General features: G+C 63.3%; 1 protein-coding gene across 1 annotated transcript; it reads right to left on the reverse strand.

The window, feature by feature from the left end:
* Positions 1-9,149: 9,149 nt before the first annotated feature.
* Positions 9,150-16,537, reverse strand: RTN4RL2 (reticulon 4 receptor like 2). Its single transcript, XM_054026916.1, has 3 exons — positions 15,976-16,537; positions 11,985-12,472; positions 9,150-10,984 (listed from the first exon to the last, which is right to left on the reverse strand). Exons 1-3 carry the CDS (start codon positions 16,004-16,006, stop codon positions 10,193-10,195), a joined length of 1,311 nt encoding a protein of 436 aa, XP_053882891.1. The 5' UTR covers positions 16,007-16,537; the 3' UTR covers positions 9,150-10,192.
* Positions 16,538-17,284: the final 747 nt, after the last annotated feature.

A 17,284-nucleotide genomic window follows, 5' to 3' on the forward strand; every position in this document is an offset into this window, starting at 1 on the left:
CTGCCCATCCTGGGTGGGCCACCTTCCCACAGGCACAGGGGGCTGCCTGCCGCAGCCCTGGGGAGCGCAGACACCAGTTGGGGGAGGTGTGGGGGAGTCTCACCCGGCAGCCTCAGGCCCAGCCTAAGTGGTCGGAGCTTGGCGGCCCGCCTGGCAGTGGAAGCACCATGCTGCTTGTCGGGGACAGACCACCCCGGGGCGTGGCACCATGCCACACCTCCCCGATCTGCAGCAGAGCCGTGGGGAGGCAGCCAGGCAATCGGGGTAGGCCCCCTTCCCACACCGCCCCCCTCCCTCCCCCCGGCCCAGCCAGAACTCTTCACTTCCCTCTCCCTGCCCATGCTAATCCCTGCAGGAGGAAGTAATTCCCCTTGCCGGGAAGATTATTAGAAGAAGCCGGACTGCGCCCCTTCTAATCCCAGCACCCGAGGGGGGGCCATGGGCCAAGTGGGGAGGGGCTGGGGGGGTCAGTGTGGGGGCCCCAGCCCCCCCCCATCTGGGGCTGGCACAGCCACATACGTGGTGTGGTCTCTCGCCAAGCAGGGGCATGAGGAAACTGACCCTCCTGAGGAGGGGGCAATCGGGCTGGGGTCCCCAGGCCACAGGGCACCCCACCCTGCCCCCGGATTGTCTTGGTTCCCTGGGAAGGCAGCCGCCAGTATTAACCCTTGAGGGCTCAGGCCCAGCAGAGCTGGATGTTGGCAGGCAGGGACCAGGAATGGCATCTCCCACTTGGCTGCTGTGTAGACGGGCACCGGCTGCGCTCAGGGCAGGGAGAGATGAGCAGCACTGGGCACTAATGCCTAGGGCACCAGGACGGGCCCCTGTGCCCTTGGGGGTCAGATCAGCCTTGGTGGTTGGTCTCCCTCACAGCAGCATGCCCCCCCACCCCGCTCTGTCTGCCTGCAACCCACACCCTGGTGTCGCAAGGGGACCCCATTCCTGTAGGGACCCCCGATGCTCATTGCAGGGCTGGGAGGGGAGGGCTGGCTGGGGGGAGGAGGGGCTTGGACATGTGGGGAAGGGCCCAGATGTTGTTGGAGTGGGGAGGGCTGAACTCCTCCCCCCAAAGTTGGCATGGGGGCAGGAGGCAGCGATGAGCAAATGAAGGTGCCGGGAGGGTCTAGAAAAGGGAAAGGGGATTTTTGCAGCTAACAGATGCTGCGAAAGGGCTGTGTGTTGGGTGGAACATGGCAAAGGGATTACGGAGGAGGACTGAAGCCAGGGAGCAGGGCTGAGCGCCCCCCACAACACCTCTGCCCCCCCCCCCAAGAATCCAGGGGGTGAGGCTGCCCGCTTTAAGCATCCTCACTTCCCAAGGCTATCGAGATAGGGGTCCTTGAGCAGGGAATCTGAGCCCTCTGGGCACTGCCCTGCCAGTGGGCACTGGGGGGCCCTGATGCAGCTCTGCCAGGGGGAAAACCCTGCCCCACATACACATGGCTCCCTCCCTCCCCGCTCCCTCCACGGCTCTTTCTGCCCGTGCCCCCCAGAGTACCCTGTCCTGGTTGGGAAGGGGGGGCGCAGCTCCCCCCCCCGAGCTCTCTGTGTCATCGCACCCCCTTCCCAGCAAGGGAACCCCCCCCAGCAGCACAGCTGGAGTGGGGTCAGGCAAGGGTTAACACAGGCCAGGCACTGCGAGTGGGAGGTTCTCGCTTAGTCAGGGCTGCAAATGCCTGGCAAGGTGTTGGGCTTGCACCAGGGGGGGGCAGCGTGAGCTGGGGGAAGGGACCATAGAGGGGTGGGAGGCAGGGGGAGGGGCACAAAAGGGGGGAGGGGAGACAATGGGGACCAGGCAGTATCGCAACAGGAGGGCAGGGGCCTGCGTGTGCACGGTGGGCACTTCAGGGGCTGCCAACCCCCTCCTACCCCGCATGGGGCCATGGGTGGGAGAGGGGGGAGGAGAGTGCCCACCAGCGTGCCCTGGGTTCACCCCACCTGCCCAGCACACCCTGCACTAGCCTGCCCATTTCATGGCTGGGATCCTGGGTGGGGGCACCCACCTCAGCACGGCTCCCGGCATGACCCTGCCTTAGCTCCAGCCAGGCCCGGGTCCTGGGTGACAGGGCAGGGGAGGGAGGAGATTCAGCTGCCCCCCCCCCCCACGTCCATCACTTTAGGTGAGGGCCTCTGGAGTCAGGCCCAGGTGCTGCGGAGCCAAGCTGCAGTTGCAGCCCCAGCCCGGGATTCCTGGGTTTGCATCCGGCTCCGCTGGCAGTTAAAAAAAAAGAAGCGAGTTCCTTGCCTTCGGGAAAGGCATCAAATTGTGAGCGATGCAGTGGTCCTGCCTGGGGCTGAACAGAGCCTGAGCCAATCACTGGGAGAGGTGTGAACAACCCTGTGTGTAACTGACACACTGCCTGAGTCTGAACAGAGCCTGAGCCCATCGCTGCAAGTGACATGAACAGCCCCGTGTGTAACTGACACACTGCCTGAGTCTGCACAGAGCCTGAGCCCATCGCTGCAAGTGACATGAACAGCCCCGTGTGTAACTGACACACTGCCTGAGTCTGCACAGAGCCTGAGCCCATCGCTGCAAGTGACATGAACAGCCCCGTGTGTAACTGACACACTGCCTGAGTCTGAACAGAGCCTGAGCCCATCGCTGCAAGTGACATGAACAGCCCCGTGTGTAACTGACACACTGCCTGAGTCTGCACAGAGCCTGAGCTGATCGCTCCGAGAAGGGTAGCACTGTGGGGTGTAAACTTCAGTGTCCTAGGGACATCTCTCCTCCCCAATGTGCCTGCCCCCCGTTTCTCCAGCCTATGCCTCTCCTCCCGCCCTCCCCACACTGAGCAGGCAGGCGCACACTGGCAAGGGGTGTTCTGGGTGCATGGGGTGGGTACCAGAGGTCATGGGGTGGGGGTCAGGCATCCAATAGCATCAATGACTGAGGCTGGTCTTCTCCCCCTCAAAGGGATCGCCTCTTCTTTGACTGCTCCCCCCACCCCTGGAGGGAAGGGTTCTTCCTGGTATGCCCCGACCAGCATGGGAAGGGTTAACTCCCCCTCATCTCCTTTGGGGTGGGGGGGTGCGGGGCCCGTCCATTGTGCTCCCCAGGGGGAGGAGGGCAGGCAGGTGTGTGCCCGGGACAGCGGAGGACAGGCCAGGCTCGGTGTGCAGATCTGGGCAGGATGATGAAGGGACTGTCCCCAGGGAAGAGAAAGAGCTGAGCCCGCAAGACCAGGGGTCACCCCGCAAGGGGGGGGGGCAGGAGAGAGACGGGGGATGGAGAGAGAGGGAAAGGGGGGCATAGAGGGCCCTTGGCTATGTTCTGGACAGGCTGGGCCCTACTGCCCCCCCCCCCCGTTACTTGGGGCAAAATGGTTTCTCTGTGTCCCTGTGTAGGGAGGTTATGGGGAGGGGGGCAGAGACAAGATCGGAGGGTACAGAGGCAGTGGGGGGGGGGCACAGAGATAGGATCGGGAGAGCCCAGAAGCTGGAGGAGGGGCAATGAATCATGGAGGCAGTTGGAGGTGGGCGGCGGGGGGGGGGGGGGGGGGGCTCAGTTGCTTGGTTGTGGGGGGAAGGGCCCAGCTAGAGTGTGTGTGGGGGGGTGTAAGGTGAGTGGCACCTCTAGGGTTTCGGAAGGTCTGACAGGGCCGTGGGGCATTAAACATTCATGCTGGTAACCTGACCCCCTGCATTGTCTGCACAGCCGCTGGCATGGGTCACCTTACAGACTTCAGCTCTGCCAGCTTGCCCACGGCATTGCGAGCTTCCCCACAGCAGTGCCAGCCTGCCTACAGTGCTGCCTGCGATCATCCCCCACAGCAATGCCAGCCTGCCTATGGTGCTGTGAGCTTCCCCGCAGCAGTGCCAGCTGCCCACAGTGCTGTGAGCTTCTCCATAGCAGTGCCAGCATGCCCATGGTGCTGCGATCATCCCCCACAGCAGTGCCAGCTGCCCACGGTGCTGCGATTATCCCCCGCAGCAGTGCCAGCTGCCCATGGTGCTGTGACCTTCCTCACAGCAGTGCCAGCCTAACCACAGTGCTGCAAGCTTCCCCGCAGCAGTGCCAGCCTGCCCATGGTGCTGTGAGCTTCCCCACAGCAGTGCCAGCCTGACCACAGCGCTGCGAGCTTCCCCGCAGCAGTGCCCATTGCGTGTCTCTCCATGTGTGGGCATGTGTATCTAATGTTTCTGAGCGTATCGTGAGTGCGTGTGCATCGGTGTGTGTGTGCATGTCACTGTGTGTGTGTGTCAGTGTGTATCATTGTGTGTGTGCATTGGTGCGTGCGGGAAGTGCCCTGCGTCCCAGGGACCCGGCGCTCGTGGGGCTCGCTGACTGGCTGGAAAGTGGGTCAGTGAGCTGCTGTGATGTCACAGGCGGTGCTGTGCTCTGGGCACAGGGGGCCTGGGAATCTGGGCCAGACACAGGGAGAGCGTGGCTGTAACCTGCCCTGCCAGTGCCCCCTGCCCAGAGACTGCCCCTCCTACACCCCAGCAGTGGGACAATCCAGGCCTCGTCAATCGCTGGGAGAAGTATGGGGCCCATGACACACAGCGGAGGGCAGTGGTGGGCTAACCAAGGGGTTCTCCCCCAGAAGTGAGGAGCGGGAAGCAGGCCCAGTCCTGGGCCACATGATCACAGAGAGGATCATTGGGAGCAGGGGGGTTGACTCTTATTGCAGTGCGTGAATTGGTCGTGGGGGGAGGTGGGATCGGTCTGCCCCTGGGGGCCTGTCTCTTTCCTACACTTCAGCCTGTTACCCTGGGCATGGCACCCCCCGACATGAGCACCCCCTTTCTTCTCCTGCCCAGACTCTGATACCTGATCATCCCAAGGCCTGGCTCCCTGGACTCCTGGCTCCCTCCTAGATGCCCAGGCCGGACCGGACCATTGTGATCCTCTCGTCCGATCTCCTGTGTAAACATGGGCCAGAGACCTGCCCCCAGATCATTCCCAGGGCAGAGCTGAGAAAAGCAGCCCCTCTTGTTTGAAAAATTGCCAGGACTGGAGAACCCACCGCACAAGGTCCAGTGGCTAATTACTGTCTCTGTTAAACACTACCGGGCTGAATTTGTCTCGCTTCAGCTCCCAGCCATTGGATCGGGTTAGATCTTTCCCTGCTAGACTGAAGAGCCCATCAGTAAATATCTGTGAGTACAATTAGGCTGTGATCAAGTCACCCCCATAACCTGCTCTTTGTTAAGCTAAATACCTGCTGTTCCTTTGCCTGTCTCCTCACCCCCCTGTATGGGCATCAGCTGCCCCCAGCCCCATGTGCTTGCTCTCCAGCTCAGAAGCTGGGTGCATGGGCCATTTTTCCTCCCCCCCCCACCCCACAGCTGCCAGCACAGACCCACACTGCCGGGCTAAGAGGCTCCCATCTTCCCCCTTCTCTGAGTCATCCCTCGGCCCCGGCCCCTATAGACCACCTTGGCTTGGTGCTATAGGGCAGGGGAGACCCACACCAGCATGCTGGGCAGGCACCATGCTGCATTCACAGGAGATGTTCTGGGGCGTGAGGGGCGTTGGCTGGGCTGGGCCTGCGCTACGGCTCTTGTTCCCTCACAAGCCCCACCGGGGCGGGGGGATCTACCCCCCTGGTGTTACCACAGGGGGGTTGGTCCCATCAGGCAGCGAGACCGTAGCTTTGATCAGCACCCCTGGCCGGTCCCACCAGCTGCCGGGCTAAGGGGATCCCTACAGTGCCACTGTCTCCCTGAATCGTGTCCCATACTCTCTAATAGCCTTATGGCTTTAAGATATAAAACCATTGAAGATGTTTATCTTTTGCTTTCCTGCCACTTAATCCCCCTGATCCCCGCAGTGAACAGCTGTTCAGGCCGTTAAATTGGAACTTCACCAATGGGAGATCGCATGGCTGCCCAATGGGTTGTGGCAAGGAGGCCAAATTCCCTGATGACCCCCGGTAGAGGCTGCCCGGCTCTCTCCTGTCACAGGGAGTGGGAGAGAACATTACTATTTGCAGCACCTAGAGGCAGCAACCAAAATCAGGCCCCTGGTCATGCCAAGGCACCGTGCAATGACAGGCACTCCGCAGACCATCCCCGAGATCAGGGCCCCCCCTTGTGCCAGGTGCTGCCCAGACCCCCACCAGGGTTGGGGTCCCTGTTGTGCTGGATGCTGCACAGACCTGAGCCAAGATCGGGGTCCTCTTTGTGCCAGGCGCGGCACAGACACACAATGAGAGAGCCCCTGCCTCAAGGAGCTCACAGCCTGAATAGATAAGGAGTGGGAGGGGAAACTGAGGCCCTGAAGTCATGCAGAAGAGCCAGGAATAGAATCCAGGAGTCCTGAGTGCTCTAGCCACTGGGCCATGTTGCCCGTTGGGCTGATCCTGAATGCTCACAGCTCGGTCACACCTTCCCATCTCCTGGCTCTGCGGTGACGTTATTCCCGGGGCTTGGCCTGCCAGAGAACATAGCCACGGAGAGCTGCCTTGGGCCCTTGTGTTATGTGTCTCCCTGTCCCCGATACGTTTCCCAGGCGCTTCTGCACAGCCGGCGCCTGGCCCAGTCTCTGGAGAACAAGGTAGCAGACTGGGAGCCACCAGCTGGGCGGTTACTGGCTTGAGCCGGGCTCTGCATGGCTGAGTGACAGGGAGTTCGATGTGCAGCAGGCACTGGCTATGAAGATCTGCTGGGGGCAGCTTTGGGGTGCTACAGGGACCCCAGATCCCCACTGCTGCTCCCCACGGTATGTGGCTGTGCTCCCTGCTGGCAGGCACTGGGCCTGGCCTTGACCCCAGCTGCAAGCTCCATCCTGTCAGTGGCGTAGTCAGGGTTGCAGCTGAGGAGGAGCAGTGGAGAAAAAAGGCACTGGTTCTTCGGTGGCATTTCGGCAGCCCTGCCCATGTGCCGAAATGCCGCCGGAAGACGGAGTGGCGCATGTGCAGGGCCACCCCGCTTCCCCATCCAGAGCGCTGTCCGGGGCACTGAAACCCGCAGCCACGCTCTCAGGGCTGGAGTCCCAGCTAGAGCACCGGGAGCCCGTGGCCCCGTTCCGCCGGCCGCCCGGAGCCAGCCCACGGCCCCGTTCCGCCGGTGCCACTTTTGGGGAATGTGGTCAGGGGAAGCGGCCGCTTCCCCTGAACCCCGCTAGCTACGCTACTGCATCCTGTCTCACTGATTTAAAGGGTTTAAAGGGCCAGCCCCGTCCTTCCCAGCTTCCTTGCCCATGCCCTCCCCCCTTTAAAGGGCCAGACATATTGCCTTTCTGGTGCCTTCCTCCCCCACCTGATTTTAAGGGCCTGCCTTCCCCACTTCAGCTGCACGTGTGTTCACAGCTGTTGTGCAGGAGTGTGAGACACGGTGGGAGGGACAGGGCGAGGGGGAGTGAATTTGGGGCTGGCAGCGGCTGCCAAAGCAGGGGCTGGGCAGACCTCGCTTACCACTCCACCACGCTGCACTGTGGTTGAGCTGCATCCTCCCAAGTCCCACCCCCCAAACCAAGCCCCACCCCCAGGAGAACAAGTCTCTCTCTATCCTTCCTCTGCTTGCTCACTCACTTTGATCATCAGCAGAGCCATGTTTCATTGGGTTAGCACCACAAGGGTCATCAGTAGGCTCCAGAGTCAACAGAACCCATGTGATGAATCAGGGTGGCTAGTACCCATGCTGGAGCTGTTGTTTCAGGATGCCTGAAGACTCAGGCATGCAGCACTCCCTCTGGTTAGACTCCGTTCCCATTAGCTTCCCACCCAGGGGCATTATTTCAGAAAACTTTCCTTTTGGGGGGAAGGGAATTGCATCCGCACACAGAGCCTTGCTGCACCTCAGTTTCCCTCTGTACAATGGGGAGGATAACCCTGCTGCATGGTAACTGGTAACTACATTACAGATGGAGATGGGAGGGGGCCAGAGATGTGCTGAGAGATACTGATGCACTGAGCTACCTTAGCTGCCCCTCAGCCAAGTGGGGTTTTTTTGGGAGGGGGAAAAGGAGGGGAGAAGCTAGCTCTGGGCTAGAGCCCCTCCCGCGGTGGCTCACACCAGCCAGCTGGCAAGGGGAGGCTGAGCCGGTCCCAGCCCCATGCAGCTTTAATTCCTCTTGTAAACACAAAAGCTGTGCCCCTTTGCTTGCTGTACCAGGCCAGACCCGTCCTCCCGGCTGGCTGGGGAGGGTTGCTCTGCGCTGGGCTCTGTTCTCCCCCCATGGCTGGCCAGGCCCCCTTGAGCCATGTGAGGGGCAGGGTCTTTCACGCAGCCTTGCTCCCGGGCTTGTGCTGCTGTTCTGCAAGAGGGGTCCTGAATATTTCATGAGGAGAATGACATGACCCGGAAAAGCAGAGCCCCCTCCTCTGGCACAGTGCCAGGCCTGCCTACACCTCCACAGCCCAGGGCTCCAGAGAGACCCTGCCTCACCCCATGCCAGCAACTGACCTCTAACCCCCACCCCCATGTGACCACCCCCACCCCATCCCTCACCTCCACCTCACGCTCACCCTGCCCCAACCCCAATAATGAGGGAGACAGAAGTGCAGTGGGGCAAGAGAACATGAGGTCCACGTGTGCCAGCCCCCTGAAGGTGGATGCCTGGCAGGGGGCTTTGGGCAGCAATGCACAAGTTCATGTCATTTGCAGTGTGGTCACCATCATTAGGTTCCAGAGTTAACAGCCTACTCAGCTGAAAGGGAAACCCCCAAGGCAATTGGCTCAGGCTGGCTGCAGACTCAGGCAGCATCACACATGAGTCACGACTCGGTGAGGTTCTCTCTCCAATGCTGAGAGCGAGAGCCTGCAACGGGGATAGTCAGAAGGGGCAAGGAGGTGGGGGGCCACCAGGATCCCCCCCAAATCATTGCCAGCTTCAGGAGACAGAAGCTGCTGTTTTGAAATGAGAGCAGAGATTTGGGGGGCAAGCGCCCAAAAACTCCCAGAGCTGCTCCCCTCCTCTGCCTGCTGAGTCTGTGCCCGCTCTGGAGGGGTGGGGAGAGAGGGGAATCTGTGCCAGCTGGCATGAGGAGCTGGTAAGGAGGGCACCTACCCCATCAGTTCTCAGACCCACCAGTCTTGGGTTTGGCACCCTCCTGGCCTGAGATGGGATCCAGAGAGCGAGCCGGGAGCCAGCAATCTGAACACCCCTGTGCAGCCCAGGCAGGAGCGGCCACGCTCAGGAACTGGACCCCGAAGCAGCTGCTGCCCACGCGCCTGAGTGACTAAGTCCGACAAATGGGTCTAAAATAATAGAATTTTTTTTAATAAATAATTTTCCAACCCCTTTTTTTGCTTGTTAGAAGGGGGCGGGGCGAGCAGCAGAAAAACATCCAGCATCAGACGTGTCGGCAAAGGGGGGGGGGGGTCAGAGCCGCAGAGCACGGTGGGGTCCCCCCCAAACCCCAGACTCGGGGGAGGGAGGGGGAGAAGGAACGAGCTTGCAGCCCTGAGGGCCAGTCCAGGAACATGGAGCTGGGGGAGAGGTGGGGGTGTCCTGTGGGAGAGGGAAAGAAGGGGCTGGGGGCAGTGGGTTGGAGAGGTGCACTGTGGGGGAGGGGACACTGCTCTCTCTGGGTTGGTGTGGGCGGGGGGGAGGCAGTAGCTTGGACTGGGGATTATAGGGGTGCAGGCAATGAGCTGGGGGGACAGTTGTGGGCATGTGGGAGCAGGGGGTGGTGTGGCTTGGAGGGGACAGTGGGGGGATTAGAAGGACACTGATCCCCTCTCTCTCCAGCAGGAGGGGGGTTCTAACTCCTAAGGGCCATGCTGTGGGCCCCTGGGGTGTGCCCTCCTGCACAGCTGGTCACGTAGGAAGTGGGGGGGAGCTCTACCCTGGGTGGAGAGATGGGGCGGGGGAGGGGGAGGCAGTGAGCAACATCAAGGGGGTTGGGGGCTAGCATGGAAAGGTCCATTGGGGGTGGGGGATCAGATGGGGGTGTTGGTGGGTGGGGTTCCCTGGAGGTGTGGGGGCCCAATGGGGAGGGAAGTTGGGGGTGCCAGCAGAGGGTTCCTTGGGGGTCCTGTTTGCCTCCCATCCAAAAGCAGACAAGCAGCAGGAACCCGCTGGGCATTGGGAAAGCCCTCGTTACCCAAACTCCACGTTTCCACGAGCCAGCTGCCTACAAGGGCAGGGGTGTGTGTGGGGAGAAACAAGGCAGGCTCAGTCTCGGCAGGGGGGGCTCAGGGCTGCCCCCCCTCAGTCTCAGTGCCACGGGGGGTTATTGAGGGCCTGTCCTCCCCTCCTCCCATCGTCGCTGTCCTTGCTCAGTCTGGTGGGGCCGGGTCAGAGCCGGGGAGGCCCCAGCAGCAGCAGCAGGAGTGGGGGGAGGGCTGCGGGCAGGATACCTGGCCGACAGGCCCCAGAGTCCAGCGGGGAGCAGCCGGGCCCGGCGCAGCCCTCCTTGAGCCGGCCCTCCTCACTACCATAGCCGGCCCAGTAGTCCACCTCCGTCGGGGAGTCGTACTTGGGGCTGCGGATGTCGCTGGCCGGCAGGTCCCGGTAGAAGGAGGAGGGGTCGGCAGGGGGCGCCCCGCCTTCCCCCAGCCCGTACAGGTGGTTGGAGGAGCTGTTGCTGCGGGGCCGGCCCGCCTCGGCCTCCCCACCCCACTTGGGCTTGGTGCCCCCCGCAGGCCGGGCCGGGGCGTGATTGGCCGGGGGGCAGTCTCTGAAGTCAGCCTGGCTCAGGTGGCGCAGGTCGCGACCCTGGCGCTCCGGCGGGGTGGTGCAGGCCACGGCCGAGCTGGAGACGCGGGCGCGCTCGAACCAGGCCCACAAGGAGCGGGCGCGGCAGTCGCAGGCCCAGGGGTTGTTGTTGAGGCGCAGGAACTCCAGCGAGGGCAGCTCGGCCAGCGTCTCGCCCGGCAGCGTGGCCAGGCTGTTGTTGAACAGGTAGAGGATGGTGAGCTTGGCTAGGTCCCGGAAGGCCCAGCGGTGCACCGAGTGCAGCCGGTTGACGTGCAGCAGCAGCCGGTCCAGCCCCCACAGCCCCCGGAACACGTGCTCCGACAGCACACGGATCTTGTTCCCGTGCAGGAAGAGGTGGCTCAGGTTGGCCAGGTCCACAAACAGGTCATCCTGAGAGATCAAGGTGGGAGGGATGGAGAGCGGGGAGAAAGGAGGGCGGATGGAGAGCCGAGTAGAAAAAAGAAAGAAAGGAGGGGAGAGAGGAGGAGAGAAGGGGTAGAGATGGATAGATGGAGTGGGGGTAGAAGGAAGGAGGGGAGGGATGGAAGGAAGGAGAGATGGACAGAGGGGGGTAGAAGGAAGGAGGGGAGGGATGGAAGGAAGGACAGATGGACAGAGAGGGGGTAGAAAGAAGGAGAGAGGAGGGGTAGAGATGGATGGAGGAATAGATGGGGTAGAAGGAAGGTGGATGGTGGAGTAGAGGAGGAGGAATGGAAGGAAGGAGCCAGGGACGATGGAGGGAGGTGGAAGGAAAGCAGGAGGAGAGGAAGAGAGGACACAGAGGGATGGGGAGAGAGAGAGAGGGGTTGGAGGAAGGGAGGAGGGGCGAGATGACAGCGGGAGGGAGGGATGGTGGTTAAGTCAGATGACATGGCACAAGCTTTGCCCCCTAACCACCCAGCTCCCGGCCCTGTGAGCTCTGCAGGGCAGGGCATGCTATGCTGGAGGCAGTGCTGTCTGGCAGGGACTCCCTCTCCTCGCCTCGCCTCCCCCCACTCAGGCAGGCTGCAGGGCCGGGCTGCTTCTTTCTGTGGAGGAGCCGCAGCGCCCGGGGCCGGATGGACTGTGGTTTGAGAGTAGCTGGCTGGCAAGGCACCAAAGAGCCCCTCTGCTCCCCCCGGCCTGCCTGCAGGAGAGTGGGGGAGGGGAGCTGCATCCGTCGGGCAGCCGGACTCCCAGCGAGAGGACAGGTGGGGAGCTCAGCCTAAGCCCAGAGAATACAGTCCCCAGGACTGGAGCTGGTGCCCCCTAGGGGGAAAGGCCCCATATCCCCTTCCCCACCCCCGGAGCCAGCCAGCGTCCCAGGCCGAGCTGGGTTCCCGGCTGCAGTGGCTGGCGCACGGGCGTCCGCATGTCCAGCCCTGGGGCCGGGCTCCCTGCCCCCACCCACCTGGAGGTAGAGCAGGTTGTTCTCCTGCAGGTACAGGTACTGCAGGCTGAAGAGGCTGCGGAAGAGGGTGGTGGGCAGGTTACTGAGCTGGCAGCGGTAGAGGTGCAGGGACTGCAGACGCTCCAGGCCCCGGAAGGTGTCGGGGTCCAGGTTGCGCAGGTTGCGGTTGTCCCCCAGGTCCAGCTCCTCCAGGGCGGGCAGGTGGCGGAAAGTGCCGGGCTGGATGGAGGAGATGTTGTTGGAGTAAAGCCAGAGGGTGACGGTGCTGGGCCCGAAGGTGCCCGCCCGCAGTGCCCCAATCAGGTTGTTCTGCAGGAAGAGGCGCTGGGCGTTGGGGGGCAGCACCAGGGGCACCGACGAGAAGTTGTTGGCTTGGCAGCTGACCGTGGGTGGGGAGAAGTAGCAGGTGCACAGCATGGGGCAGGTGGGTGCCCCCAGGGGCAAGGTCACCAGCAGCACCAGGAGGCAGAAGAGGGGAGTGACGGAGCCTGCAAAACAGAGAGGCAGGAGGTGAGAGGGGCTGTTGTGCTCCTACCCAAGCAAGCATGTGTGTGATCCCGTGCGTGTGTGTGGGGACGGGGAGGAGAGGGTGTCCTTTGGGCACCTTCCCATATAGAGTTCCCGTTCCCAGGGGGGAACGGGTGGGTATTCCCAGGCCTGGGGCCATGCGTGCTCTTGACCCCAGGCAGCAAACACGCCCGTGTGAACACTTCTGTGCGCGTGTCCCATGTGCAAATGCATGTGCCTAGAGCGTGTGTAGGTGGGCAGCTGACGCCAGAGCAAGTGACACAAGCTGCTGCCATTCCTGTTCACACCACCTCCGCCGCCTCCTCCTCTCCCCTTCCCCACTCAGGACCCACACGTGCTCCTCTCCCCACCAGGCAGCTCCAGCCACACACCCACTGGGCTTGAGAGAGAGTGTGTGTCCTTGCTGGGCTGAGACTCTGTAGCTCACTCGGGGGAGATCCCCACGCTCACATGGGCAGGACCTCCCCCACGCAGACCCCCCAGGCTCAGTCAAGTACAGGACAGTCCTAGAGCTCCCCAAGGACGACCCCAATCACCTCACGCTCTGGGTGTCCCTAGCCTCTGACAACCAGAAGCTGGGACTGAACAGCAGGGGATGGATCACCCGATAATTGCCCTGTTCTGTTCATTCCCTCTGAAGCACCTGGCATTGGCCCATGTCAGCAGACAGGACACTGGGCTAGATGGCCCATTGGTCTGACCCAGTGTGGTAGTGCCTATGAGCATTCCTTGCCCACTCCACCCCCTGTCTCTCACTGAGGGGTGTTGAGAAAGTTCCCCCAGGCCCTGTATGGGGCACTTCCTGTCTCTCTCTGGGAATTTGAGGAGCCGAATTCTGATCCCTTAATCCTGCTCAGAGGATTAAGCAGTGTCCCCTTAGCACTGGTCTAGCAGTGCCTCCTTAACACTCCTCTGGGGCTGGGCAGGAGTCCAGCAATGCCCAGTGCCTGGGGGGCTGTTCTGGGCCCCCGCCCCTGGCCAGGCAGCTGTAACCCAAGGAGCCTCATCCATAATTCAGGCCTGTGGCTCTCTAAGTGCAGGTTGAGGGAGGGAGGAGGGGGAGGAGGGCTGGAAGATTCTCAGCCTACCCCCCGCTACTCCTGTATGGCCATCAGCATGGTTTGTGCCCCTGGGCTCCTCTCCCTCAAGGCCTGCCCTATTCTCTCTCCCTGCCCCAACCCCCTACCCTTCCCCCCCTCAGATCCCCCTCTCCCAAGTCCTCATACCTGCCCTAGTTGGGCTGCCCCCTCCATTCACTCCCTGCTACCAGCCAGTGGGCAGGGGTCCCTCATTGGAGTCCGACTCCACTCCTCAAAGGGAGGCCAGGATAGCACCCCTCACCCAGTCTGCATTTCACCAGCCTTCCTGCCCCATCAGCGCCTGGCCCTGGGGTGGGGTGGGGGTTTGGCACAGCTGCCACCTCTCCCCTTCTGCTTACCCGGTGGGCCCCATGCCAGCACCCCAGATGCCTGCCCAGGCATATGCCACAGGCCCTTCCCCAGGACTTTCCAGATCTCCAGACCTCCAGCGACTTTCTTGGCTCTTTGCAGTGATGGGGCTGTCCAATCCCCCTCTTTCCCCTGCTGGGGCAGCATCTGTGACCCACCAGCTCATGCCCAGTTGAGCATCTGACCAGCCAACAGGGGAACCACCGACTCAGGAAGTGGAACTGGGGAGCGGGGTCCCCAGGATGTGGCACTTGGCCATGGTAAGAGGGGAGCAGGGAGGTGGGTATAGAATCTGCTGGGCATGGGGGGGGGGGGGGGGCAACACCAGGGCAGTGAGCCCTGGGGTGAAGGGGATCAGAAAAAGGGGAGGGGAAATGGGGGGGGGTGGAAACGGCATATCTAAGGCCTGGGGGAGCAGTCCAGCCTCCCACGGAGGAAGAGGGGGGGGGTGGAGGGTGGGAGCAGTGCAGAGATGGCTGCTGATGGGAACGAAGGTGAGGGGTGGTCCCCATTGGATCAGATGCTCAGACAGATGTGGGGGGGGGCCCTAAGAGGAGGCGGCTGGCTGGCAAAGAAGGTTCCACAGCCAAGGGGCCCCCCCGAAGAGGAGCATGGTGGGGAGGATGAAGGCTCTAGGGAGCAGAAGGGGAGGGGGCAATACCCCAGGAACATCCGCCCCGCCCCCCAGCAGGGCGAAGGCTGGCAGGGAGGCTGTGGGGTGGTGACGCAGCGAGTGATGCAGGCGAGGGGGCTCCGGGCTGCTGGGAGCTGCTCCGTGCTGGTCCATAATTTAAGACCCCCAAAATAAGCTGCCGGCTGCGCTGGGAGCTCTTCCGTAAAGCAACAGCTATAAACGGCATCAGTCGCCTGGGGCACCAGGACCAAGCCAGCAGGGGGCAGCGCTGCCAAGCCTACCCCCACCCGCCAGTGCCAGGGGAGCGGCAACCCCAGACCCACCCCTTGTGTGCTCAGCGCCTCTGATCCTCGCTTCGCCCCCTTGTATCCCCCCTGCCAATCCCTCCCCATCTGCCCCCTCCCTCGACCCATCTGTTTCACTCCCCCTCTCATCAGCTGAGTCAGCGCTGGAGTCACCAGCCCCTGGGCACCAAATACCCCAGAGAAGAACATGCCCCCCATCCGCCCCAGCCCTGTCCTGCAGGGGGCACAGCTGGAACTCCCCCCACCAGATCCATGCATTTGGGGGTCAAGGAGAACACCCCCCAGCCAGCCCCTCATCTCCACAGCTGAATCAGAGCCAGTGCCCCCTAGAGGGGAAGGCCCCATGTCCCATTCCCTGGCCTGCCCCCCCCCCAGGGAACTAAGCAGCTGGGTGTGTGGCGAGGAGGGTGGCACCACCCCTGGTGCTCAGCTCCCCCCTTCCCTGTCCTTGTGCTCGCAGGGTGGGGGGAGACAGAGTGTGGACTGACCTGCTCTGGCTTCCCCCTCCCCTCCCCATCACACTGCCCTGCACCTCCCACCGCCCCACCAGGGCAGGAACAATCCCCACCCACCCCAGGGCTTGTCTTGCTCATTCACCCAATGCTGTATCTCCTACTGCCCCCTGGCACCCTCTCGGCCACAGCTGCCCCACACCCTCCCATCCTCTCCCCGGCTCTCCTCTCCCATGCCCGTCCAGGGTGCTTGTGTCCCCCCGACCCCACCCCAGGAAGCTGTGCTGTCAGTTCCTGGGCACTGTTACCTCCATCCCTGTCACGTGCCCCCCCAAGGGTGCTGTGTCCCCCACTCAACAATGTCTCACCTGTACCCCCACAGCACTATCCCTCTCCCCCTGCCAGCACTCGCCTGTCCGTGTCCCCCTCACCCAGGGCTCTGTGTCCTCCCACCCCGACACCACCTCATCTGTGCCCCCCCAGCATTGCCCTCCACCTGGTACCACCCCTCAGCACCTTCCCATCCCCCCCATGCTGCCAAGCCAGCAGCGGCTCCCAAGCTGACCCATCGGGTCCCACCGGCCCCGGGGTGAAGCCTAGGTGCCCTCTGGTAATGGCGCTTACCGTGCAGAAGGCGGACCGGCCAGGGCAGCATGTTGCCAAGGTGAGAGGAAAAGGGCAGATGGACGGAGCAGGGCAGGGGCAGATCCAAGCCTCAGTGACGCCCAGCCAGCAGCACGCAGGTGCCCAGCACCGATCCAGCTGGACGGGGGGGTTGCCAAAGGCCAGCCTGCAGGGGTTCAACACCAATGCCCGGGGGACACAGTCCAGTGCCGAGTCCGCAGGGCTCACTGGTGCCCGGGCGTTGGGTTCTCAGGCCACAGTGCTCGCCGCTCGGTTCTGTGCCAGTGCCCAGTCTGGTGCTGGCACCTAGGTAGGGGGCACTCCACACACAGCGCTCTCCGATGCCAGTGCCTGGTGCGCTCCGTCCGGTGCTCGGGGGAGCGCAGTCCGGTGCCCGCGCCTGGGCAGGGGCGCAGAGCGCACAGCCCTCTCCGATGCCGGTGCCCGGTGCGCTCAGCCCGCTGGCACCCGGCGCCCTCGGAGGGCACCGTCCCGCCTTAGCCCCCGCTGCGCCGGCGACAGCGAGCGCACGGCGGCCTCATGCCGGTGGGGGCGCGGACGGGGCGGGGCGGGGGCGCTGCGCTCCGGGCTCGCTGAGCTGCGCTCCTGGCCGCTCGCGGGGAGAATGAGCCCTGCGCGCCACGGAGCCTTATCCCGGCCCGGCGGCTCCTCCCCTTGCCGCGGGGCCGCCGCTTAACCCTTGAAGGGCCGGGCTCCGCCCCGCCCCGCCCCACCGGGGGCAGCCCAAGGGCTCTGGGCTCCAGATGCCAACAAAGGGCGGGGAGTGGGGCAGCCAGTGCCCCTTGCAACAGGCGAGATCGGGGGGCAGGACACCTACCCCAGCCCCTCCCCATCCTTGGGGGGGGGGGGGCATCACCGCGGGGCAGATGGGAGCCGGCGCTCCCACAGGGAAAAGGCCCCACGTCCCATTCCCCACCCCCCTGAGCCAGCCAGTCCCCTGCTCTGGGTGGGATCAGGGCCAGCGCCCCACAGAGGGGAAAGGCCCCGTGCCCCCTTCCCAGCCCCCCTGAGCCAGCCATCCTGGGGGCTGGGCTGGCTCGGGCTGGCTCGCCGTCTAGCCGGGCAAGGGAGCTGGGGGCTGAAGGCGGGGCTTAAGGTGGGAAGTGGGAGGAGCCACGAGAGGGATTCCCCCCCCCCCGTCCAACCCCTCCCTTGCTCTGGGTCTCTGACGGGCACATCTGGGAGCAGAGCTGGGTGGGAGGGGAAGGAGAAGCCGCTGCCAGAGAACTGGGAATGGGCACCAGCTGGTGCTGGCGTTGCCAGGGACTCATCTGCCAACAGGCAACAC

This window comes from Malaclemys terrapin, chromosome 4, assembly GCF_027887155.1.
Source record: "Malaclemys terrapin pileata isolate rMalTer1 chromosome 4, rMalTer1.hap1, whole genome shotgun sequence".
In the NCBI taxonomy this organism is placed as follows: Eukaryota; Metazoa; Chordata; order Testudines; family Emydidae; genus Malaclemys; species Malaclemys terrapin.